The 25119-nt window shown below is 43.1% G+C and overlaps 1 protein-coding gene and 1 long non-coding RNA gene across 4 annotated transcripts in view; one reads left to right on the forward strand and one right to left on the reverse strand.

Moving 5' to 3' along the window:
- The window catches only part of LOC138173413 (uncharacterized), a 7728-nt gene extending 6876 nt beyond the window's left edge, over positions 1-852 (reverse strand). Inside the window, exon 1 of the long non-coding RNA XR_011171405.1 lies at positions 473-852. This is a non-coding gene — a long non-coding RNA (uncharacterized lncRNA). The remainder of the gene's footprint in view (positions 1-472) is intronic.
- Positions 1-25119, forward strand: part of MIER2 (MIER family member 2) — a 33309-nt gene that overhangs the window by 463 nt on the left and 7727 nt on the right. For 2 of the 3 annotated variants that reach the window (XM_069103054.1, XM_069103102.1), the window contains exons 2-7: positions 7777-7864; positions 9036-9181; positions 10774-10899; positions 11469-11592; positions 12281-12372; positions 12898-12967. In XM_069103054.1, the coding sequence (XP_068959155.1) occupies positions 7777-7864; positions 9036-9181; positions 10774-10899; positions 11469-11592; positions 12281-12372; positions 12898-12967 (646 nt within the window). The remainder of the gene's footprint in view (positions 1-7776; positions 7865-9035; positions 9182-10773; positions 10900-11468; positions 11593-12280; positions 12373-12897; positions 12968-25119) is intronic. The other variant, XM_069103194.1, reaches the window with a different exon arrangement.

A 25119-nucleotide genomic window follows, 5' to 3' on the forward strand; every position in this document is an offset into this window, starting at 1 on the left:
CCCCCCCCCCCGCCCCCCCCCCCCCCCCCCCCCCCCCCCCCCCCCCAACCGCCAACCGCCCACCGCCCCCGGCTGCCACATAGCGAGCCACGGGCCGAGCTCCGCGGCGGCGCAATAGTGAGCCGCGGGCCGGGGTGCGCATGTGCGGCGGCTGGCCTCCGCTCTACTGGGCTGGAGGGGGGGCGGAGGAGCGGGGCGGCTGCGGGCGGCCGGGTGGGGAGGGGGGGGGGGGGGCGGGGTTGGGGCGGGGAATGGGAGGGGGGTGGGCCGCGCGCTAGTGCTAGGGGAGCTGGAGGAGAAGAGGGGGCGGTGCGCGCCTACCCGGGCGCTTGCAAACTTTGCGGAGCTAGCTGTTGGTGCGCCGAAGGTTAGCGTCCCTATGGAACCGGAGCGGGGGGGGGGGGGGGGGGTGGGGGGGGCCCGGGAATCGCTAGGATCTTCGTCTCCCCCCTCACAGCGTCCCCCCCACCACCTTTCCATCTCTGGCACCGCGGCTCTCCGGGTGATGCTTCGCGCATCTTAGCGTCGCAGCGCGTTTGCAAACTTTGCTGAGCGCTCCCCGCGCTGTTTGCGCCGCTGAAGGAGTGCTTGCCCAGGGTTCAGCTAGGCCGTCCATTGGCCGGGTGCGGCGGGGCTGGGCGGAGCTCTCCCGGGGTTTTGCGGAGGAGTTGCACCGGGTGGGGGTGAGCCGGCAACGTTTGCGGCCCTGCATTACTCTCTGCGGGTTGCGCGAGCGCGGTGGCTTCCTAGATCTGGGAGCTTTGCGCTTTGCTGCAGCGGAGGTGCTTGGGTTCCTCCTCCACCCTCGGGGTGGTTAAGAAACTTTTGCATAGGCCGTTTACACTTGCACCTGGGACCTAGGTAAGGCTTTACAGCAAATACGGGAGTAGGGGAAAGGAAAGAAAGAGGGCTTTTTGGATCTGAGATCCTAAAAAAAGGGCAATGCTGGAAAAAGCCTTTAGAGGAGGGAAGCGATGGCCAAAGTTCCTACTGAGTCAGAGAGGCTGGGACTAGGTCTAGAAGCCGAATCCGCTTACCCCCCCCCCCTTTCCACTTTGTCTTACTGTTTCTTTTTCACCAGAGAAGTGGGTGTTCTGGGGACCCTGGATGGTGATAGAGATCAGCAGTTCAAGTAGCAATATTATTCCTAAACACTCAGTGGTTAACGTGCTGTTGTATTAAAGCTATCTGGGTAACAGGGGCTTTATGCCCTGCAGTGACATTAAGTATTGCTCAGGGTCTGGGTTACTTTCTTGGTAAAACCTGGAGGATAGGGATCTATTGAAGGTCTGGTACAGATTGAAGTCATTAACTTCAATAGAGGAGAATGTAATAAACTGATTTGGGGTGGGCATTTTGTTGTACCAGAGCCACTGAGGCAATCGTGCATAATTTCTGGTGACCGCCTGCTCTGCTTCTGGATCCTTCACCACATTAATTCATTCAAGTTTCCATTCATCAAGCTTTAAGCATCTACTATATGCCAGTCGCTAAGGATACAAAGTAGCTTCTACACAGCTGTACTTTGCTCTCAAGAAACTTAAAATCTACCATGTTTCCCCGATAATAAGACCTATCCTGAAAATAAACCCTCCCCTTACTGTGTAAGATTCCTCTAAAATAAGCCCTCCCCCGAAAATAAGCCCTATTGAGATTGCTACTGCAGTGAAGGTGATCCCCTGGCTACATTACGGTACCCTCTGTATGCACCGTCTTTCCCCCCACCCCCCCATGAAACGCACGCCGCGCTCCAAGCTGCATCCAATCAGAGCTGCAGCAGTGAGGGCGTCATCCTGTTCTTCCCCAGTGATTTGCTTGCTGGTACATTTTTTTGTTCACATTTACCTGTTTATTAAAATTGCTGTCAATGTTCATTAAAATAAGCCCTCCCCTGAAAATAAGCCCTCTGGTGTTTTTCTGTCCAAAAAATTTAATAAGACAGTGTCTTATTATCAGGGAAACACGGTAATAGAGAAGGACATTGTGAAATGAGTGCCAGAGAGCCAGGTAAAATGTTGTGAAAATTTTGAGGGAAAGATTACTTTAAGGGTTGATAGAGAAGGTTTCAGAAAAGGTAAGGTTTCATTTGAGAGATGGCACCTCAGTGAGGCTTTGAAGGTAGGAGACGACTGAAGTGAAAGGAGATAGTGTGGAGAGGTGGGAGAATGAAGACCAGTACACAGGATTAAGAATAATTCAGTTTCACTGGAATTTAGAGTATGTGGAAGGTAGGGTATGTGTGAGACACGAAGGCCTGGACTAGATTGTGTAGGGTCTTGAATATTAAGAGGCTTAAAACCCAGTACTCTTCACTCTTTAAAGACCTGAGAGAAGGCAGTGTGATGTAGCCAAAAGAACTCTGGGCTTAGAGTACAGGCACTTGGGTTCTAGCCCTGACTCAGGCGTCCAGGAAAGCAGGTTCATTGGATAAAATTCTTGACCTGGAGTCAGGAAAACTCGAGTTCAAATCTAATCTCAGACACAAACTAGCTGTGTGGGCCTGGGTAAGTCACTTAACTGCTGAAAAATGGAGATAATAGTAGCTCTTGCCTCCTAGAGTTGTTGTGAAGATCAAATAAAGTAAAGTACTTTGAGCTATATAAATGCTAGTGGATATTACTATTATCTTTAACTTCAACTTGAATGTAAGTTTCCTCATCCATGTGGTGGGGGTCATGATAATTGTACCTCCTGCCTTCCAGGATCATTATGCAGAAATGGCTTCATAAACCTAAAAACACTCAAATGAATTTGTGATCTCATTGATTTGGAAGTCCCCTTCAGAGATACAGATTGCAACCTATCCATGTCTTGTCCATTTTCTTCTGTGAGAAGAAATGTCTTGGAGGAACTCATAATCCTTAAAGGGATAGAGACCAAATCTGTGACTTCTTTGGTGTAGGGAACTCCTTCTATTAATACAAGTTGCACTTTTACTTCCATTTTAAATCTTAGTCACCTAGAGAATACAGAAGGGTTGGGTTAACTTGCCCAGATTCACACAACCGGTATGTAGCAGAGGCTAAATATTAGCATTTCTTATTAATAGTATTACAGAGTACTGTGGGGATTCAGAGATGGCAGATATTTTCACTTGGGAGGTTCAGGGAGGACTTCAAGGAGGAAGTTTAATTTGAGCTGGGCCTTGAAGAAGAAATGGTGAGGATTTTGGTAGGTGACTTAGAAGCCCAGGGAAGACCTCCCAAGAAAAGGAAAACATGAGAAAATGTAGAGAAACAAGAAATTTAGGGATATGCCTGGGTACAAACAGTAGTACACTGTGCTCCAGCCAAACTGGGACAGGAGAGAGGAGAAAGATAAGGCCACAGAGATAGGATGTATTTAGATTGAAGATGGCCATCTAATGAGTTTAGATTTATTCTTTGGCCAGGAAGGTACTTGAGGATTTTGAGTGCTGCTTTCTTTGCTTTCTCTTCTTCCTATCTATTGAAGTCATCGTGCAGTTGAAGCTTGGAGCTAAAAGGTGCCTAAGCCTTGGCCTAATGGGTATAGATCAGTTAGTGTAAACCAGTTCCTGAAGGAATTATAACTATAGCCTCATCATCTCTTGACTATTTTTTTTTTATAGAGGGAGGAAGGCAAGGCAGTTGGGATTGAGTTGCCCAAGATCACACAGCTAGTAAGTGTATCTGAGTATATCAAGTGTATATGAGGTGTAGCAAGTATCTGAGGCAGGATTTGAACTCAGGTCTTCCTGACTCCAGGGCCAGTGCTTTATTCACTGCACCACCTACGGTAACTGCCTCTTGACTATTTTATTTAAAAAAAAAAAATGGTCCGGGGTTACCACTTGATATTTGCGAAAAAAGGATCTATCAGGAATATTGTCACTTAGTTACTAGCAGCCACTTTGGATTATGTGTAATCTTCCTGAAAATCTAGTTGGTGTTTAGATGACCGAGGGATGATTTTGAAAAGTGATCTCCATAGCAGTGGATGGTTGTTTTATCTAATGGCCAATAACACAAGAGTATGGTTGATTCCTAGTCAGAGCTCTATGAAGGATAGTTTCCACCAGACCCTTCTGCCCAGTGTGCCAGAGTGGGCCTTTCTGCCAGTGATTCTCTGGAACAGCTCAGTTTTACTAGGAGGAGAGCATCAAGGCTTTGAGCACTACCAGTGACAAGCTATATTCCCTGGCTTTCTAGTCCTAGAAATGGCCATAAATCCATCTGCTATTGGAAGCGTCTTCATCAGTTTTACTAGCTGGGCAGGGCAGTACTGTCAGCTTCATGGGAAAATTAAAGTGATTTACATCAGAGACCATCAGCAGACAATTCATCGAGAGCAACAGCTTTGCCCTGTTATTAAAGCATGTTTGAATCAGAGAAGGTTCAACCATGGGGGGTGGGGAATCTTTGTTCTCTTTGCCAACATTTTGTACCTCTTTGCCTTGCCCAGTCCTCTTCAATTTTTTCAGTCAACAAGTGTTTGGGTTCTTTCTTCATGCTGGCTGTGCTAGATAGAGGCTTGGGAGGCAGGGAGGGATGTAGGGATGCAAGAAAAACACAAGACGTGATCCCTACTCTGATTGAGGAGACAAGATCTGATTAGGAAACATAATATGGTACGAGATCTGACTTCCCACGTGTTGTGAAAGGCTTTTAAAACAACTACACCAAGACTTTTTAGGGTCTTAATTATGTCCCTGTAACCCAAGTCAGTGATAAAGGAATTCAGCATTACCATGTACTCTATTTCCATGAGCTATGCCACTTTGTGGGTATCCCAGACAACCTGGCTCTTCTTTTCTGCTCTTGATCCACACCCAAGTGTTAATAGAATATTCATGGTTACAATGTCAAGGTTACAAAGATACTACTTGACCCCAGCCCCTAAAAAGAGACATTGAAGAGGAACTGAGGCCTTGAAGCAGACAGGACTTTTCTTTTCCCAGGGGAAAGAAGCTGTAGCAGCTATCATAGAGAACACAGGATTGTATAGGAACCCTACATGGGAAACCTTGGTAAAGTGAGATGGCTTAGAGAAAGAAGGTACATCCTGAAAGCAGGCTTTGGCTAAGCTCTACCAGTACCCAGTGTTTACCTGACACATCTGAAAGGCTAAATAAATGCTTGTTGAAGGCTTAAATCCAGGAGTTATCTTAAATTGGATTTTTCTTTTGTTGTTGTCATAAAACCAACCTCCAGGCTGTGGTGACCCTTGGGTTCACAAAGGCAGTTGATTGCTTCCCAGAGTACTTAGAATAAAGATTATTTCCCATAAATTCTGAACCAAGTAAGAATGTTGTTCCCTAAAGGTGAGTTGGCCATTTAAAGCCACTGGTACCCTGGCACAAGTTAGCTGCCATTACTTAAATCACATCTGGAACTGCTTTCACAGCCAGTCTAGAAGCTCCAGCAAAATCAGTCTTGTGACTTTTGTCTAAGATATCAATTCATCAGCAAACATTTATTATTAAGAACCTTCAGTTTGCTAGGCATTGGCAGTTCAGAGACAAAAATGAGCTAACACTTGGCCTCAAGGGACTTAAATTCAGTGGGTGAAAACAAACGTATATAAGGATTGTGTAAATGTAAAAGTATTGGGGGGGGTGCTACTGAGGACTTTGGGAAAGCTTCATGTAGGAGAAAGCATTGAGCTGAGCTTGGAGGGAAACTAGAGATTCTATGATTGTTCTAAAGGATCCTGAAATTATTCTTTAAATCTTTTATTTTAACGAAAAATGGGAAGCTCATAAGGTCTTTATTATAACCACCTAAGGAGTTCCCAAAAACCTAAGTGCTTTCATTCTATTTCCATTTATAATTTGCACAACATTGACTTAACATTTATATTGTACTTTGTAAGGATAGGTTAAGTTATGTTGCCAATAGAGTAAGTCAGTGGTAGAGCTGAGAAGGTCATCTGACTTTACTCTTTTATGGCTTGTTTCTTCCAGTCTCCAAGAGAAATATTTTAGAGTGATGGTATGGTTCTAGACTTGGGATTGAGGAAGACCCCTGTTCATCTCATTTGATATGCTAGCCCTGTGAACGCGGTCAAATCACTTAACCTCTGAGATTCCCCCAGCTCTTAAATCTGTGCCCTCTTTATTTTTGTACAACATAGACACATCCTTAGCTCTTTCTGCTTTGTTGTCTAGATTTAGTTCCAAATGAAATTATTTCTAAAATCCGTATTTGCTTGCAAAACAAAGATTTGCCAGCATTGAAAATATTCAGAAGATGAAAAAGCAGGCCTTGAAAACAGCTCCCAAGGCAATTTTGGGCAGTGATAACATTGTTGGAATCAGTTCCAAGGTTCTGAAAAATTCTGATTGGGGGACATTGGGGGGGGAAAGGGTTAGCATGTATGGAACCAGAATCACTGAAGAGGCTGGTTTTACAGCAGAGACTATATAGGAAAAGTTAGGGAGAAGATGAAATAACTTGTCTGATGTCAAACCCTCTCATTCTCAGTGGATAGTGGATATGACTGGTGTTATTTTTCATGAGAGGCTTATAGAGGAATCTAGGAGGTATAGTAGAGAGAGCATTGAGCCTGGACTCAGTAAAACCTGAATTAAAATCCATCTTCAAGACAGTAGTTGTGTAATCCATGGCAACTCACTTCACTACTACATACCTCAGTTTCATCTTCTGTAAAATGGAATAATAATATCTACCATGCAGATTTGCTATGAGGATCAAATATAGATGATATTTATAAAGTGCTTAGCACAGTGTCTGGCACATAATAGGTGCTTAATAAATCCTTTCTTCTTTTCTTCTTCTCCCTCCCCGCTGGAAGTTGATTACATACCTGATTTCACCCGCATAATCATTGCCAGTTTTATAGCAAATTTTGGGGGACCATTATATGAAGCTTTTAAAAAATGTGACTGTTATTTAAAAATCATTTATTACTAAACTGTATTGTTGGCAGAAGAACTGTACAGTTTAGCTAGCAGGGGGAAGATGCAAGTCTTGCCATATCACATGACTTACACCAGCTCTTCACTGGGTTAGTACTGCAGCGTTCTAAGCAAACCATGCAAGTGGGCTTTCTGGAAGTATGCTGACAGTGTATGTGTGCTGAGAATTCTAGGCTCTCAGCTTCGCAGTACGGGAGAGATAAATGCATAATGTGCATATGCCACTGGTGAATACATTGCTGCTCTGCTTACCTTTTAAGCAGCATGAGGAAGAGAATTATACTGTGCGATGATTACTTGGTGAAAGGTTATAAACCAATTTTTGGACTGGAAAAAAAATTGGGGGGTGAAATATGGTAGAAGAGAGTTAAGTACCAAAAAGCCTTCCTTTTCTTTAAATAGTTTAGCATCTCTTGCCCTTTCTGTTGTATGGCCCTTGGTATAAAAGGCAGGTTTCTTCCTGGGTCCAGCCTAGGATGGTTTAGTTTCTGATAGGCCAGAAAGTCTGCATGTTAAGGATTAAGGTCATCTCCCCCCTAATGTGATCCCATGGCATGATGAGGTCCTTGTGCTATAGTTGGGCTGCTAGTACACTTGTGGAAATGTACTTTCTGACTTTTGTCCCTTCGATGGCTGAGTCACCATTGCAGTCACATTCCTAAAGTTTCCCTGACCAAGTCACTGAAGCTTTGGGTTCATTTAGACTTCACAGTCTGGCAACAATTTTCCCAGAGTTCAAAGTAAATGGTGAGAGGGGAAATGAGGGAGGTGGAATATGATTGTCAAGAAGTCTCTGGGCAGGAATGGGGCATGAGGAAGTAGGGAACAATTTCTGGCAGACCATCATGTGATCCATTGGTGTCTGTTTCCTTCCATAGGCCTCGGCGGGGAGGCAGAGCCCGCGGGTGGTCTCCTACCCAGCTCACAGCCTATGCCCCGGGGAGCCCAGCCTGCAGACAGCAGCAGGTATTTGCCCTCAAGTTTTCATGGCTTTCTTCTCTGCTTCCAGCCACGGGCACGGGCACCCTGGCACTTGACTGCCAAGGCTGAGGCCAGTCACCCCCTCCATTTGTCACCTGGCAGCTGGGTCCCTAATTTCATTGCTGTTTGTTTGTTTGTTTTGGGACAAGCTGGTAAGTGGAGACTGCCCAGGGCTCAGGCAGGATCCACCCACCCCTTGCTTCTCCCTCCTAGGCCGGTGAGAACATAGGGCAGAGAAGAATACTGGGTTTTGTTCCAGATTCTTTGCTCTTTACTGGCAAACAGCTTTCTTTGGCCCCATGGCTTGACCAAACAAGGGGGCAAAAGGGGAGCCTGGTTATAAGGTGTTTTCAACTCAAGTTACGAAACATGATGGCAAAAGCCTTATAGTGTAGTTGACAGCCCTTTTTAAGACTGATGTCAAGGGATAAGAGTCAAACCTCTTTCATGGGTTAGGTCCAACCCTTAAATGATTGATTTGATCTGTGGTTTATGCAAATCTGTTCAGTAGCAAGTGGCATTATAGAGCTCAACTTGAAGATTGCTTGAGCTAAAGTAAGGCAGTGTGGACAAGACTGGGGCCTAGATTGGCCTTTCTGGGGGATAGTGTTGGTTAAGGAAGAGGCTGGCAGGCAGTCTGTCCAAAATGAAGTTATTCATAAAAATAATGTTTCTGTGTTATTCCAACATATTTCTAAGACTCTCAGTTGCCTTAATGATTTCAGTTTTTCCCATCTTTCTTAGTACCTAATACTAGAAAAGCTAGTAGTCATTCATGTTGATATGCTAGAATTAAATTCAAAGAATATACATTAAGGACCTCTTATGTGGCTCTAGGGGAACATATAAAGATAAGTAAGACATGGTCCCTTGCCTTAGGGAACTTCAGTTTAATAGGACAGATACCAGACATTCAGATTAGAACAAGTACATGAGAAAAGTATAAATTACTATGAAATGAAATGATGAAGGAATCACTTCCAACTGAGGGATCAGAGACTACTTCATGAGGGGAGGCTACATTTGAGCTTGACCTTTTAAAGGATAGGTAGGATGGCAAAAGACAGAGTTGGGGATGGGTGAAGCAGGTACATTACTCCATTGAACAGCTATCCTGCGAGTCAGGGAAACTTACTTATATTGGTATCCCCTACAGTCGTGTCCATGGCCTCTGATGACCACCGTTTCAACCTGTCAGAGATCTTGTCCCAAAACTACGGTATCCAAGAAGAACAGGAAGGTGAAACACAGGACAAAGAAAAGTCACTAGAAGAACTGGAGAAAAGCTTCAACACATCTCAGGTATACAATGATGGATCAGGACAGGCTAGGAAAAATCTATCTTGGGCAGCCTCTAATCCATCCCAGTAGCCTCACCTCTTCACTCTGGGGGTGAGGACAACATAATCCAATTTGGAATTCCCAGGCTTGTTTTCAGTACCTGGGAATGAGAGTGAAAAACTATCAACAATTGAAATCTTCACTTGGTTCTTTTCCAGGGGAAATAAGATATTCTCTTGTGAAAAGAGTCCTTGGGGAATTGACCAGATTTCTAGTATCCTGCCCTGAAGATAAAAGACTCAGTTCACCCTACCAAAATGCCTTGGGGCAATAGGCTAGTACCATGAATGATTGGAATCCCAGACCCCTCTCCAGAGCTGCTTCCTTTTAGTGTTCCTAGAATCTTAACCACAACTTTTCTGGAAAAAGGTAGCCTTCTGAGCCATTGAGGGTGGGGTGGGGGTTGTTCAGGAAGCTGACACCCTATCCCCTTTCCAAAAGATACTAGGACCCAATCCCTACAAAGACCGTGGAGCATAGTCCTAGAATCTTGGAAATTGACTTTATAGACAGCCCATGCCCTTCTCCAAACAATCCTTGGTGTCATTTTTAAAGATAGGCTGCTGGGCTAATAGAACAAATAAGGCTGAGCCGGGAGGACATTTTATATGTCCTTTCTCCCCATGCCCCAAGGTTTCTTTAAATTGGGTTCAACAAAACCTTTTTCATTCAGCCTTTTGTGACCATTTTGACTTCTTTCCTCTCCCCACCTCCCTTATTCCTCTAATCATTTCTGAGGAGGAAATAAGGCCCATGGAAATATATAAAAACATGAAGTTACAGGAGTGAAAAATTTGGTCTATTCCACCCCCGTCATCTCCTGTTACAATGTGCATTAAAAACTTTAGTTTGTGTAACATATGTTACAGCTTGTATTTGTACATTTTACTGTTTCAAAGTGCTCCAATATCTTTCTGCATCCCTGGGCTAAGCAGGATGGGGATTTATTATTCCTATCTGACACATGAGGAAATTGAGGCCCAGAGCAGTTACGTGCTTTGCCTAAGTTCATACTGCTCATAAGTAACAGCTGAGGTGCAAACCTAAGGTAGCCAACTTCTAATCTGTTATATCTCTTAGTGCTTAGCTCAGCTGTATCAAGATGTGGCACATCCAACATAGAAAGCTCTTGGGGAGTTAGAAAGTAAAATTCAAAAGATGTCTGTTGAAGGCCTACCAAGTGTTGGTAGAGTTGAGTGCAGGTCCATATTCTTGAGGATCTTGGTCTCATTTGAGAAAGAATGCATATACTGTGAAACAATTAGACAATAAAACAGTGTAACAAAGCACTCACTTGTGTATTATTCAAAGTACATACTGATCACTGAGGATTGATGTTTTAAGGAATGTTCCTGAAGGAGATGTCCCCTGAAGAATAAGGGAGAGTTGGGATAAATGTACCTGATTGTCTGCATGTGTCCAACTCACCTTAGTAGCAGGTTTCTTAATCCTGGATTTTCCTCTTAAATCCCAGCTCATGAGCAAAGCTCATAGGTCTTTGGTCTTGGGCCCACCAGGCTCCCTTGGTGATGCTTTGTCATCTTCTCCCTCAGAGCAGCGACATGCCATTTGAAGAACTGCTTGCACTCTATGGCTATGAAGCATCAGATCCAATTTCGGAGCAAGAGAGTGAGGGAAATGACATTGCCCCCAACCTCCCAGATATGACCCTGGATAAGGTAAAGGGGAACTGCAGAACAGAGACAGATCACTTGGAAAGATGATAAACTGTGTGAAAACTAGGTTGACTTTTTCTTCATATCAATGCAGTTTTTTGTTTTGACTAACCTTGTAAATCCTATTCACAATGTAAACTTGTAAAATTAACAAGTCTGTTTCTTGCTAATATTTTCAGCATAAACTCTCACCTTGGGTGAGTGTCAGTCGCAAGTCTGGTTTAGATTGATTAACTGATAAAATTTGCCCTGACCCTGGGGAATGTTAGATAAGAAGTGAGGCCAGAAGGAAGATTGGTTAAGGAAAGAGGAACACAGAGATTTTCATAGAACATCATGACCTGTGGACCTCAGGTAGTTGGATCCAGGGGAGATCCAGGGATGCAGAGGAGATTATCCAGGAGGCCCATTTGTGGGACTGTCTTGAAGGGAATTCCCTGGTGGGAGTTAATGAGATTGGGGGTGGGGGTTGGGGGTGGGCCCTAAGCGTTATAGTACCTGGGGAAAACATTTGCTTCATTCTGGACCTCTGTTTGAAAAAAAAAAAATGTTTTTCACTTTCTTGTTAAAAGGAACAAATAGCGAAGGATTTGCTTTCAGGGGAAGAAGAGGAGGAGACACAGTCATCAGCTGATGACCTGACACCATCTGTCACTTCCCATGATGCATCGGACCTGTTCCCCAACCAGGCCAGCTGTAGGTTTTTTATTACTGGTGTCAGTGAGAGTTTTGATAAATGTCAAAGGTAGAGCACAGCTTCACGCAAACAGATGTACATGCTAGGAGTTGAACTTCAGTTCTGCCCACCAATTTGAGCCTCTTTTTGGGGTGAATCAAGGTGTGGGACAGTAGATGGGGAGAACCCCTGTACCTTGGTCCTTTCCAAGGAATGTTGCTTATATACCTTGGTTTCCTTTCTCCCCAGGTCAGAATCACATAAATTAGAATCCAGTGCAGCTACTTACATTGCGTGTGTGTCTCGCTTTCCCTCCCTCGCTTTCTGTCTCACACACACTCTCCCTCTCTCCCTTGCTCTCCCCTTCTACATTCCATTCCCCCACCCCCTCCTTGACAGACAGAGGTTTAGGACTTGATGGAAAGAGCATTGGCCACGGAAATTCAGGTCTTCTGAGTCTCCCATTTAGCTTTGTATTCTTGGGCAAATCATTTGCCGTCTTAAAACCTTAGTTCTCATGAATAAAATGAGGAAAATCATTCTTGCACTCCCAAACTCACAGTGTAGAAAAATATGTAAAGCCCTTTGTTTCCAGAGGTGTGAGCTACCATTCTTTATTATTTATGGCCCCATCCATAGTATAGAGTAGAGTAATGCTACAAGCCAAGTCATAACTGCCCATGTGTTACTGTTTTCCTCTTCCCAAAGCACATTTCCTTGCTGATGAAGACAAAGAGGCTTGTTTTTCTTCTTCATCTGACTCAGAAGAAGACTCTCTGCCCTCCAACGAGTGTAAGAAAGTGAGTGATCCATGGAGGGCTCTTTGAGAACGAACACTTTGAGGTGGGATGGGGGCCTAAGAGAACCCCAGGCCACATCAGCAGACCCTCCCCAGAATTTCTGAGAATTGGTTTGTGGGCGAACATGGGAGCTTAGCATAAGGGAAAGGGGATTTAAACCTGGTTCTACCACTTAGAGATTATATCACCTCAGAAAGTCTATTTCATTGAGTCTGTTTCCTCCCTCCTCTGTAAAATAGTGAAAATGATAGATAGAACATCAAGTGTTTGATTATCCTCAGAAAAAGGATAGTTTCTTCTACCCAAGCCATTTGGATAATGCTGGGCGGGTAACCAAGGCAGGAACCAACAAAGATACACGCCTGAGAGGACCCTCAAAGGGAACTGACCTGCATACACTTGTGGAAAAAGCAAACAGGATGCTTGGGAAATAGATACCCAGACCATCTGCATGCTGGGAGCCCCATGAAGGCCCCATTGTGCCCTGTTATTGTGGGTAATTCTTGTGGCATATTGACTTTTCAGGAGATCATGATTGGACCTCAGTATCAGGCTATTATTCCTGTCTTCCACTTAAACAGACACAATGAAAAAGGTAAGCAATAAGGTTTTGGAGGCCTTTGAACCACAGTGAGATTATAAAATGGGAAAGCCAAGGAAGAAAGATGAAATTTTCCCTTGTCTGCCCCATCTGAGGGTAGACAAGATACATCCATAAGTCTGCAAATCTGTTCATTCAACAAATATTTCTGAAGTATATACGCTGTAAATTTCATCATCATATCTTTGTGACTTCCCTAATGCCTAAACAGTGCTCTGTACACAGTAAGTACTTAACATTTGAATGAGTGAATGAATGAATGCCTTCATAGGCAGCTAGTAGATATAACATTAAACCTGGAGTCAGGAAGACCTGGGTTCAAATACAGCCTAAGACACTTAACACACACAAAAAAAAACCCTAGCTGTGTGACCTTGGGCAAGTCACTTAACCCCAATTGCCCTGCCTTCCCCCCTCCAAAAAAAACCCCCCAAACAAAATGAATACCCATAGGTACAGGCACTTAGAAGGTATGGCACAGGCTGTATTGTACAGTAAGAATTTATAAGGGAAAAGTTAAAGAGTCCAGAGTTAGTTTAAGGCTGGGGAGGGAGAACCTTATGGTGGAGGTGGACTTGCTAGAAAGTGAATAGAATTAGTGGAGTGGTATGGAAGCAAGGAGTCTGTGTCATCAGAGGTGCCGTGAAGAGATCTATCCAAGAAGAACTGAGCCCGGAAGAGTGGATCCTGCCTGTGCTGCTCACCAGCTGTTCAGGGTCCCCAGTGGAGCGCTTATTATGACTCAGGGGCCATAGTTCACAAGTTGGAGCAAAGAAGCTTTTTTGTTTGTACAGGCCATGGAAGGGATCATTTGAGAGCTAACACTATGCCATTGGCTGAGTAAACTGAATACAATTTCAGACTAATAAGTAACAGTGTAGGAAGCAAAAAAAAAAATGGAAGACAGTCCTTCCAGGTCTGCACCAAATCTTAGCAGTTGTATAGAGGCTTACAAATTTGTTATTGACCTTGGGGAGGATCATAAAGCAACTTTATTTTACTCCATGACCAGCATAGCAGGGAAATTGGAGAAGAACCAAAATAAAAACACTAGAGTTGGGTGTGCCTACTTTAATGTTTTCATATGGGAGTCCCTCTTCAGAGTGACAGATTATAGGAGACTTGCTTCAGTATGGGAGTCATTCATTCCAGAAGAATGTCTCTCTCTTTACTTCTGCCTTCTGCCCTTGGAAGCTCTCCTCTTAGTGTTACTCATTGATATCAACCCCCACTAGCCCCAGGAATAGAATTAACACTGAGGATTCTCAGAGTAGGAGGCAGGAGAGCAGCCACAGGATGACAGTTCAAGTCATATACTTAAAGATCAGTAGGACCAGGAAAAACTAAAAAGACCATGGGTTTAGGAATTAACCCTTGGGTATAGTTGGAGATCTGGGATGAGATGCCTAAGTCAGAAGATTGGGGGCAGGGCCTAGTTCAGAAATGTCAGATACATAGCCTGACCCTGATTAAAATGTACTTGGGAAATATTACACAAATAAAAATAGAAAAGAATACAGTTAATGTTAATGTGTGGTTTTCTAATTGAACATGCAGCCTGCATGGATCCTGTGTATGGTTTATGATATGAAAGGAGGCTAGTACACTTACTCTGATTCTTTTTCCATTGATTCTAGTGGGGCAAAGACGTCCATCCCTGCAGTTGTGTGATGGGTGTTTGTTCAGATCTGGTATTCACTCAGACTTGACGATTCTGGCAGCAAACAAAATATTAGTGGTTCACAAGACATAGGGCAGACTCTTGCAGTGGGGCTAAGAAGCTTTTTTCTGTAGATGGGGCCATAGTATAGAACTAGAATTCTGGTTGGAGGTTGCTGCCAAGCTTACCCGGTAGTTAGAACTTCTTATAGCTACTGATAAATGAGATATAATCTATTTCATTAGCTCCTGACTATGGTTAGCATAATCTTGTCAGTTAATTGGAGATCTCTTTGGCATGGGAGTAACTGGAGTATTCATGCAGTGAGAGAGTCTCTTAGGTTTGCTGTTAGACCAGGTTTTCTGTGCCCTTTAGTGAGCAGGAAAGAAGGAGGAACAGAGATATTAGCTAGGTTCTTAAGAATTCCATTTTGTTATTCTGTTGCCCTGTGCAGACTCAAGATAATATGGGAATGCTATGAGAATTCTACAAAATCTCTCAGGCCTTGAAATTTTCGTTACCATTTGTTATGGGTAATGGGTAACTGTCACTACTGGTAAAAAGGGATACCTGATTATCTGGGTGTAAATTCTTTTAAAACTTTTGTAGTAGTTGCAAGGAAAAGATTCAACTCACAAACTAGCAAACAATTACAATATATACTTGGTGAACCTGTCAATGGAAAAACTCAGGCTGTATATTTGCTTCTCATCTTCCTAAGTTCAAATCTGGCCTCAGAAGCTTAACCAGCTGTGTGACCCTGGGCAAGTCACCTGACCCTGTTTGCTTCAGTTTCCTCATCTATAAAATGAGCTGGAGAAAGAAATGGCAAAACACTCCTATATCTGCCAAGAAAACCCCAAGTGGGGTCACAGAGAGCTGGACACAACTGAAAAACAACAGGACCACAAATATTTGCAGATTTTATGTCTTAGAAGATCCTCATGGTGGGCATTGAGGTGTTTTTCTTGCCTTTATAGGTTTTTCGGTTTACCTTGTAGTTAAGGTATCCTTAAGTGCACTGTTGGGCTTACAAAAGAAAATTTAAATAAATTAATATCCAGAGTGGCACAGTAGAGAAAGGTGGTGGGCCTGAACTCAGATCTGGTCTCAGAGACTTACCCTGGACAAATCATTTAACCCTGTTTGCCTCAGTTTCCTAACTTGTAAAATGGGGAAAATCATAGCACGCATGTCTCAGATATGTCATGAGGATGAAATGAGATAATATTTGTAAAGTGCTTAGCACAGTACCTGGCACATAGTAGGTATTATATGAATGCTAATTTCCTTCCTTTAAATTGTTTTGTATGGGTGGCATGTTTATCTCCTGAGTAACCTTCCTCCTTGTGCCCTCCACCCAAAAGTATGGCGTATGGGTTTTTTTATGTAAGCTTTTTTTTTTTCGGCTTTGTGGAGCGCAGTTGGGGTTAACTGACTTACCCAAGATCACATGGCTAGTGAGTGTTAAGTGTCTGAGGTCAGATTTGAATTCAAGTCCTCCTGACTCCAGGGCCGGTGCTCTATTCACTGCACCACCTAGCTGCCCCTATGTAAGCTATTTTTATTTTGTAGGAGAAATACCACCAAAGAATACAAATGACAGAAACATAGAGGACCATTAAAGTATAGTTTTTAAGTCTGAAGTATAAAGTATGGTTTTGAGGGAAGCCTTGAACAAGGGTACTCTTAAATTGAGACAGATTCTTAGAGTTCCTGCTAGCCGATGGGACTCAGGTTTACCTACTATTTTACTTTAATAGCCTTCATACCCCATCACCTGAATGCTTGAGTTTAGGGGATCACTTTAGCTCTGGTATGGACAAAATCTGGGAACTGAGAGCTACTTACTGTGGATTTAAGGAGATAGTGACCCTGAAATATCCTAAGGCATTTGAAGTGTCTACTGCAATGAGGAATGTACTGGGAGAGGGAGATAGTGGTATGTTGTTATAACATTGCATTTGTGCAGGATTGACTTGTAAGCTGAGGTGTCATGTATGATCTGTGGGGCAAGACTCCATTACCTGTTTGACCCAAGGATTAGAGTCTGGGAATAATTTTGAACAACCAGTTCATAACTTCATGTTGTTTGCATATGATAGCCGGGGGTATCATCTAACAGGCAGGAGATTTTATCATTCAGGGTGGATAGATGTAACAAAGGGGGAAAACAAGTCAGGGTTTTCCTGCTGTGGCCCCACAACTCCTGTGCTGTTCATTGCTGTTATCCCAAACATCCCAGCAACATATATCTATGGGGAATTGTTTTAACATGGGATTGTGCTCGACTGGCACTTCTAAGTGCCAGTTGGCATTTTTCTAGAACTTCTATGATGTATGCTGATTTTTCAGCATAAACAATTTAACCTGGATCAACTTGAGATCATAATAACTAAATCAAATCTATAGTCCCCAGAGATTTCGCCTAACAATAAGTTCTTCTGATGATTTAGAACAGGATTTAGTTAGTTCTGTTGGCATTAATAACACAAGACATTTAGACTGTTTTTTTTTTAATTAATTTTTTTTGATCAGCAAAAAAATCTTTCTGACCCTCCTTCTTCTCAGTTAAGAGCTAGCTAAAGAAAAGCAAAAACCTGTTGCAAACATCTAGAGTCAATCAAAACAAATCTCCCCATTGGCCACATCACAGCTCTGTGTGGGGGCCTCTAATGTTTTCAGTGCTTCCAAAGCGGTATGATCTGAGGAAATCTGTTGACTGCCTTCCTTGTCAAAGCTCTATGAGTTCCAGACCCAGGTTTGGGTCTTTTGTATTGTGTGTGTTTAGGGTTCAGTAGATCACTTTTGGGCTCAGTCACTGTTAGCCTGCTGGGAGGTCTTTAGGCTCAGAGCTGCTGAATTACTTGGCTCCCCTTTGGTTTTCATCTTCTGCTCTGGTTATTTTTCTGTGCATTCATAACTGAATCCCTACTTTGCTCTTGGGCTCTGAGCCCACAATCAACTTTTCAGAACTTGTTCCTTGCTTGTACACAGCTCTTGTGATCTCAACTGCTCCTCTGTGTCCAGGAACTGTGACCAAGACCTAGGTAATGGGCAGCAAACTACTAGATGGCACACATTCCTGTTCCCTCTACAAGTACTTAAATTCCTTGGGATCTTTTTTGGTCCAGATGTTCAATCCCGTTACTATTCCTGAGCACTAGACTGCTCTCTGCCACTGCTGCCTGTTGCTGTACCCCTAGCCCTCCTCCACCTCAATGTTCATTGTACTCTCTGTTTTCCTAAGCTGCCCTGGACTGGAGGAATGACTCACTGTGACTTTTTCTTTGCTTTCCCAGTGAGAATTTGGTCTAGCCTGCTTTCTAGTCATTGTAGAGTAATTAAGATAAGAATGTTACCTCTATGCTATCTTGACTCCATTCCATGCATCTCCCCTGCCCCCCCCCCCCCCCTGGCCACATTCACCCTCCTCACCTGCCGAAATGTCTCTCATTCTCCTTTTTGTGTCCCTTGCCTCTTTATCAGCAGGTGGGTATTTCATCATTAGTCCTCTAGAACTGTGACTGGTCATTCTCCTAATCAGAATTCCCAATTCTTATAAAGTTTGTATTTACCGTATTACTGTCATTGTAAAAATTATTCCTGTTTCTGCTCACTTTACTTTGCATCAGTTCATACAAGTTTTCCCAGATTTCTTTGGTTTCATCCTCTTCCTCATTTCTTGAGTCATAATGTTTTGTCACAGTTATATACCACATCTTGCTCAGCCATTGCATAATTGATGGGCACCCCCTAGACTTCTTTCTTACTTCAAAAAGAGCTGTATTTTTGTGTATCCTCAGTTTGTCTTGTTTAGGACTAGTCCTCTTAATCTGCTGTCTCTCTAGTTTCCCTTTCCTTCCTATTTTCCCGTTGAGTGAAATGTATTTCTGTACCCAAATATTATGGGTGTGTGTGTGTGTGTGTGTGTGTGTGTGTGTGTGTGTGTGTATCCTTCCTTCTTTTGACTAGTTCATTTGACAGTGAGGTTGAAGTGTCAGCTACTCACTCCCCTTAGCCCTTTCTCCTTGTTTCTGTAGATTTTACTTTCAAATCCTGATTATGTGAGATAACCTTCCTTTCCCTTCCTCCCCCCAGTTTCTCCCCTTTGTTTTCATTCTTAAGATATTCAAGATATTATAGAACTACTCCCAGGCCTTGTCTAATGAGACTCCTAATAACCCTTGATAAGATGTTTATACTTGTTTAGTTCCTTATCATTGTCCATACCTGTTTACCTTTATATGTTTCTCAGCTCCTGTATTTGAACTTGAAAGTTGCTGCCCAGTTCTGGTCTTTTCATCAGGAATGTTTGGAAGTCCTTTATTTCATAGAAAGTTTATTTTTTTCCCCTTAGACACTTGAGAGTCTCTTAGGTTTGCTCAGTTTTTCTAGGTAAATTATTCTTGGTTATAATCCATTATCTTTTGCATTCTGGAATATCTTCTTCCAAGCTCTATTTCTTTTAGTGGTGACTGCTAAATCATGTGTGATCCAGAATCTGACTCCTAGGTACTTGATTTTTTCTTTCTGGCTGCTTGCACAAATGTTTTTTTCTTTGACCTAGAAGCTCTAGATTTTGGTTGTGACATTCCTGGGAGTTTTCATTTGAGGATTTATTTCAGGAAGTGACCAGTGGATTCTTTCTATTCCTGATTTGCCCAATATCTTGTTGTAAGATATATGGGCAGTTTTCTTTTTTAAGATTTCTCAAAATAATATATCTAAGCTCTTTTTTTGGTCATGGCATTCAGTGATTCCTAGATCTTTTTCTCCTCTGTTTTTACTGTGATACCTTATAATTTTTCTTTTTTTTTTTTCCCCAGTCTTTTGACTGTTTCAGTATTTCTTACTTATCTTGTCTCCTGGAGTCATTTGACTCCTGTTTGTTTCATTTTAATTTTCAAGGAGTTTATTGCTTGGCCCAGGTTTTGCATCTCTTATGCTAAGCTGTTAACTTCCTTTCCAATTCTTTCTTCCTTATCTGTTATTTCTTTTCCATTTTTTCTTCAAGTGCTCTCATTTCATTGACAAAAATATTTTTTAATTCTTTCTTTTCAACTCCCGATTCATCTTTTCCAGGAATTCTTGGTGAGTTTGTTGCCAAGCTTTGTTTTTCTTCGGGTGCTATTCAAAGACAGGCTGAGGACCTGCAAGCCTTTATTGCTCCCAGAATGGTCTGATACTGAATAAAGTCTGATTGCTGCCCCCGGTGAGGTCTCTGCAAGTTTGTGAGTTTGGGTCTGAGCAACAGTAGATGCCGCTGGACTCAGCCACTTTCAGCCAGTTGAAAGTTCTGTTGTTTCAGTGATAGAATTGTAGAGTCTCCTTTGGTCAGGGATTCCTGCTCTGGTTATTCCTCTGCAGGCTGGGCTAGACTCTGGGAATGAGATCTTGCTCTGTTCCTAGGTCTGAGCTGCTCTGCTGCAGCTTGCTTCTGAACTTCCTCATTTCTTAGTAGACAGCACAGGGTCTTCCTACTTGGGAATGCAACCTCTGGTTGCAACCATAGGTCTTCAGTCCTCTGTACTAGATCTGTGACCCAAAACTGGAGAGTGAGTGACAGACGTGCCAATTGGCACCTGAACCTATCTATCATGGGGCTCTGTATCGGTCTTGCCCTCATGCATAGCCTTTTCCTTGGATACTGGAGTATTCCAGGAGTGCCATGCTCCAGCTAGATCCCATCCCCAGTGTCAGCAGACCTGTTTTCCATTATTGACGTGAGTGGGGCAAATGATGTGTTAACTTTTTTTCTGGATTTCTCCATCAAAATTTGGTTTGGTACATTTCTTAAGTCTATTAGCAAACTTAATGTTTCTGAAGTTGTAGAGGTCTGTATTGTTCTTTTTTCAGATTACTGGCATAATTAATGTGCTCTTTTGATAACAGTCTTTAGATATAAGAGTGTTTTAAAGTAGGAATCTATAAATCTGAGGTTGAAGACCTAGAAGAACAACAGTCTTGGTAGATGGGGTGCCCATTGAGGCTTTTTTCCCCCAAAGGATCTCTTTCTTCTTAAGCTGCATAGAATAAAGATTCTACGCCCTGGGGATGAATGTCTTTTAACCCACATCATCAGGATATCTTAGCAGGTTGAACACTTACATGAAGATGAACTGCTGTATCATTATTTTGATCCATTAGATGATGAACAGATAGGTACAATATTGTTGAATTAGTGGAGACTGGCACATCTCAGTCCATTTATTGTTATATGTTATGCATATGTGCTATGCATAATACAGGGAAAATATAAAGCATTTTTCATTTTGCAAAGTGCTTTGCATACATTATACAACAGCCCTGTGAGGTAAACATTGTTATCAGTCCCATTTTACAGATGAAGAAACTGAGCCTCAGGCTAAATGACTTGCCCAGGGTCATATAACTACAAGTGTCTGAGGCAGGATTTGAGCCCAGTTGTTCCTAATTCCGAGTCCAGTGCTATAATTCATCACACTGTGTCACTAGGGTGGAAAAGGAAGTTGGCAAGAACAGAAGTAAAAGTTTAGTAAGGTAAAGGAAAGAAAGTTAAATATGACTGATAGGTGCTTACTGGGTGAGGAAGAGATTGACAAATCAGGAGATGAAGCCCGCTACAAGCAGTTTGCCATAACTTTTCACCAGGAGAACTACTCTCAAGAATGACCAGAAATACTGAGTTACCTCCCTGCCAGAAGTATGGAAAGCAGGAACTTTCTAATTGAAAAATGAAAAGTGATCTAAATAGAATAGATGGTGTTTCTCTTTCTGCCATGGCCAAGTAACTGTTACCTGCTCAAAGTACAAACTAGTCTTCCTCCTGGAAGATAGAAGAGAAAGTAAACGAATTTTCCAAATATAGGCAAGTTATTTAGATTTCAGTTCTTAACAGAATTTTGGAATTAATAAAAGGAATGTTTAATGAACCTCTAGAAAAGGAAGCAGTGATCAGCATAGTTTCATCCAGAGCAAATTATACATTGAGGTACCAATGCATTGTTGGCAGAGTTGTGAACTGATCCAGCCTTTCTGAAGAGCAATTTGGAATTATGCCCAAAGGGCTAAAAATACCTTTTAACCCATCAATACCACTGCTAGGTCTGTATCTCAAAGAGATCAAAGCAAAAGGAAAGGGACACATGTACAAAAATATTTATAGCAGCTTTTTTTGTGGTGGCAAAGAATTGGAAATTGGGGAGATGCCCATCAGTTAGGGAATGACTAAACAAGTTGTGGTATATGATTGTGATAGGATACTGTTGTACTATAAGAAATGATGAGCAGGATGGTTTTGGAAAAACCTGGAAATGTGTGTGTGTGTGTGTGTGTGTGTGTGTGTGTGTGAACTGTTGCAAAGTGAAGTGAGCAGAACATTCTATACAATAACAGCAGTAGCATCAAGATAATTTGGAAAACACTTAGCTATTCTGTTCAATACGAACATCTAAGACACTTCTGAAGGCCTTAGGGTGAAAAATGGTGTCCACCTCCAGAGAATGAACTGATGGACTCTGAATGCAGATGGAAGCAGTTTTTTTTAGTCAGTCAATAAGCAATCTTATTAATAAGGCTTACTATGTGCCATACATCCTACTAAGCACTGGGATGCAAGGAAAGGCAAAAACATGATCCCTATCCTCAGGCAGTTCACACTCTGATGGAGTGTGCACACTCTAATGGAGCTGTGAGACAGCATGCAAACAGCTCTGTACATACATGATCTATACAGAGCAAATAGGTGGTCATCTCAGTAGGAGGGACGGCATGAGGGCAGGCTCATGCAGAAGGTGAGATTCAAGCTATTTTGAAAGGAAGCTGGCAGGTGGAAGTGAGGAAGGAGAGCATTCCAGGCATGGGGGGACAGCTGGTGCACAGGCCCAGGGACAGGATATAGAGGGAAGGGCCTCACAAAGGCCCATGTGCTGAACCCTACAGTACATGGAGAGGAATCAAGTGTAGAAGAGTGTCTGTTTGGAAAAGTCTTTACTGGAGGGCCGCAGGGAGGTGTGGTTGGCCCTGTGCTTTTTTAACATTTTTATCAGTTGACTTGTGTGAAGACAGCATGCTTAGCAAATTTTGCAGTTCACACAGTGATATAGCATACAACTAGACCTCATCAGGCCAGAACACGGAGGTGCATCTCATAGGATGAAATGTCATCGTGGTAGATTGAGAGGCGACATAGCATAGAGGATGGAAAGCTGGATGAGGAATCAGGAAGCTCTGTCTCTGGCAGATGCTGACTCTGTGACCTTAGAGGTCATCCCTTCTCTTGGACTAAGCAGCAGAGCAGTTGTTTTTCTTCATTGGCATAGAGTTTTCTTATGGATACCATTACAGGTTCAAGGCAAAAAGAAAGGCGAGGGGTGGCAGTGTGCTCTTCTGCATAGATTGAAGCCAGCCTGGGCTGCAGGGCGGTGTGCTTGGTTCTCTTCTTCCTTAGTGCTTCCAGCACCTCTGAGGTTCTGAAGCTTTCCAAAGTGCCAGTTAGCCTCCATCCTCTGAGGAACTAACAAGTCTGAACTGCCCTACCTTAACTCCCTACACCGAGATGCAGAAACTCACACTGCTGGATTTGAAATGGAGAGAGCCTGGCTTGGCGTACACAGGAACCTCACCTGTCGTGGTGCCTGTGAGCTAGTATACGTCTAGACTGCAGTAAGGAGAGTGGTGAAGAAATCTTGGGCTAGCTTGGATATCGTGAAGTGCTCGTGCTGCTGGATGTGGACAAAAGGAGACCCTCCTCATCCTCAGCGTGAGGCCATATCTGGGACATTTTGTAGGTCCAGTTTTCTTCTAGGCACCACATTGAGAAGGGCCTTAATTAGCTGAAGAGGATTGATGTAGTTTAGGCATTTATTAGGTACCTACCGGTGTTCCAGGCTTGACCTGGAGCCGCAAAGACAGCATGAACTATTCCTTGCCCTCAAGGAACTTAACATATGTTGGAGGGAACAACACATGCAACATATAAGTAAATGAACACTATATAGTCATTTCTGAGGGGTGTTTGTTGGGAAGTGCTGTTGGTTAACAATAGAACAGCAGTTCCACAGGGTACAGTGGAACAGTGAAGGGCCCAGGGGCTGACTTGGAGCAGCATCAGGGAGTTTGTAATGGTGGTTAGGGAGCTTCAGTGATGCTAAGTAGAGCCATAGTGCTATAGGTTGTCCCACACCCTCTGCAGCATCAAAGATAATGTGGATTTGATTATCAGTTCATGAGAAAGAGAGAGAAGTGGTAGAGAGGTGTATGCTCAACACCAGAGCCAACGTCCAGTCTCTGGACCTGTCTGAGAATCGAGGCAGGGGCCCCTGGATTGCTGGGGCCTCATTCTCTCTGAGGAGCATGTTTGAGCTGCTGACCTACCGGTTCTGCTCAACTCTCCAGTAGCAAGGATTTTCTCCCTCAAGAGGGATCCAAAGGACATGGCATATGAAGACTGGCTAGGGATAGTTCACCTAGAAAAGATAAGATATAGGGGCTATTATATCATAATAAGTATGTAAAGTGTTGTTTTGTGAAAGAGGCAAATAGACTTGCCTTGCTTAGGCAAGAACCATTTAGAGAGCCAAACCTAGAACACCCCTGCTTAAGAATTAGTGTGTTTCCCTTCACTGGAAGTCTTTTAAAAATCCATTGGGTGACTACCAGGCTTGGTAATTAAATTAGATAGCTTCTGAGATCTGTTCATCTCTATGATTACTGAGGGGAAAAGAAAGGTAGGAGATTTCCTTTCAGCATTGCTTCCTGGGCCAGTAGCTTGGCCATGTCTTTTTCCTCTGCTTTGGTCTGAAGTTGCCCTGTAAGCTTGGCTTCTGAAAGCCTCACTTGTTCTCCCCTTCAGGTATAAAGGCCACAAAGGAATGTGACCTTTGAGTTGGCATTAGGGTTCCAGAGATCTGAAAATAGACTATCTCCCAGAATCTCTTCTCCCACCAAGTTGATTTCAGTCAGATCTTCCTAGAGATAATGACAATCTGGCTTTGGAAGTAGCAAGTTGCTCTATATGAGGATTAGGGTTGTCCATCTGCCTGCCAGCATGAGACTGTAGGTGATCAGCAGGGGCCAGCAAAAGTTGGCTGGCAGGATATGGGTTCCACAGAGGTGACTCACTTCTTCCCCTGCCAGCAGGGCCTGGCAGGGCCTGGGCAGATGAACTTAAAAGGAGACACTGAGAGCAGCATGTGGGCACTGGGTTCTGGTTTGGTTTACCAAGTTTCCCTATTTTGTTTCCACCATGTATCTCTTTCCCAATTCTTTGGATCTCTTCAAAAAAGTACATCTTAATATCTGATGTCATGTCTGCATGCCATCCTCCTTACCTCATATTTCCTATCCTGTTCCTATTGAATAAAGTATATAGCCCCTTGCAGATCTCTCTTTCCCAGGATATGAAGCTGTTCTAGCATGTGGAACACCAGGAACAAAAGCGTGATGGCCATTCAGTCCAGGGTGTGTTTGTCATGCTTGGTGGATGGCATGGCATTTGAGTTGC

This window comes from Petaurus breviceps, unplaced genomic scaffold (assembly GCF_028583685.1).
Source record: "Petaurus breviceps papuanus isolate PSGF00001 unplaced genomic scaffold, PetGlider_PUasm1.0 103, whole genome shotgun sequence".
Lineage (NCBI taxonomy): Eukaryota > Metazoa > Chordata > Mammalia > Diprotodontia > Petauridae > Petaurus > Petaurus breviceps.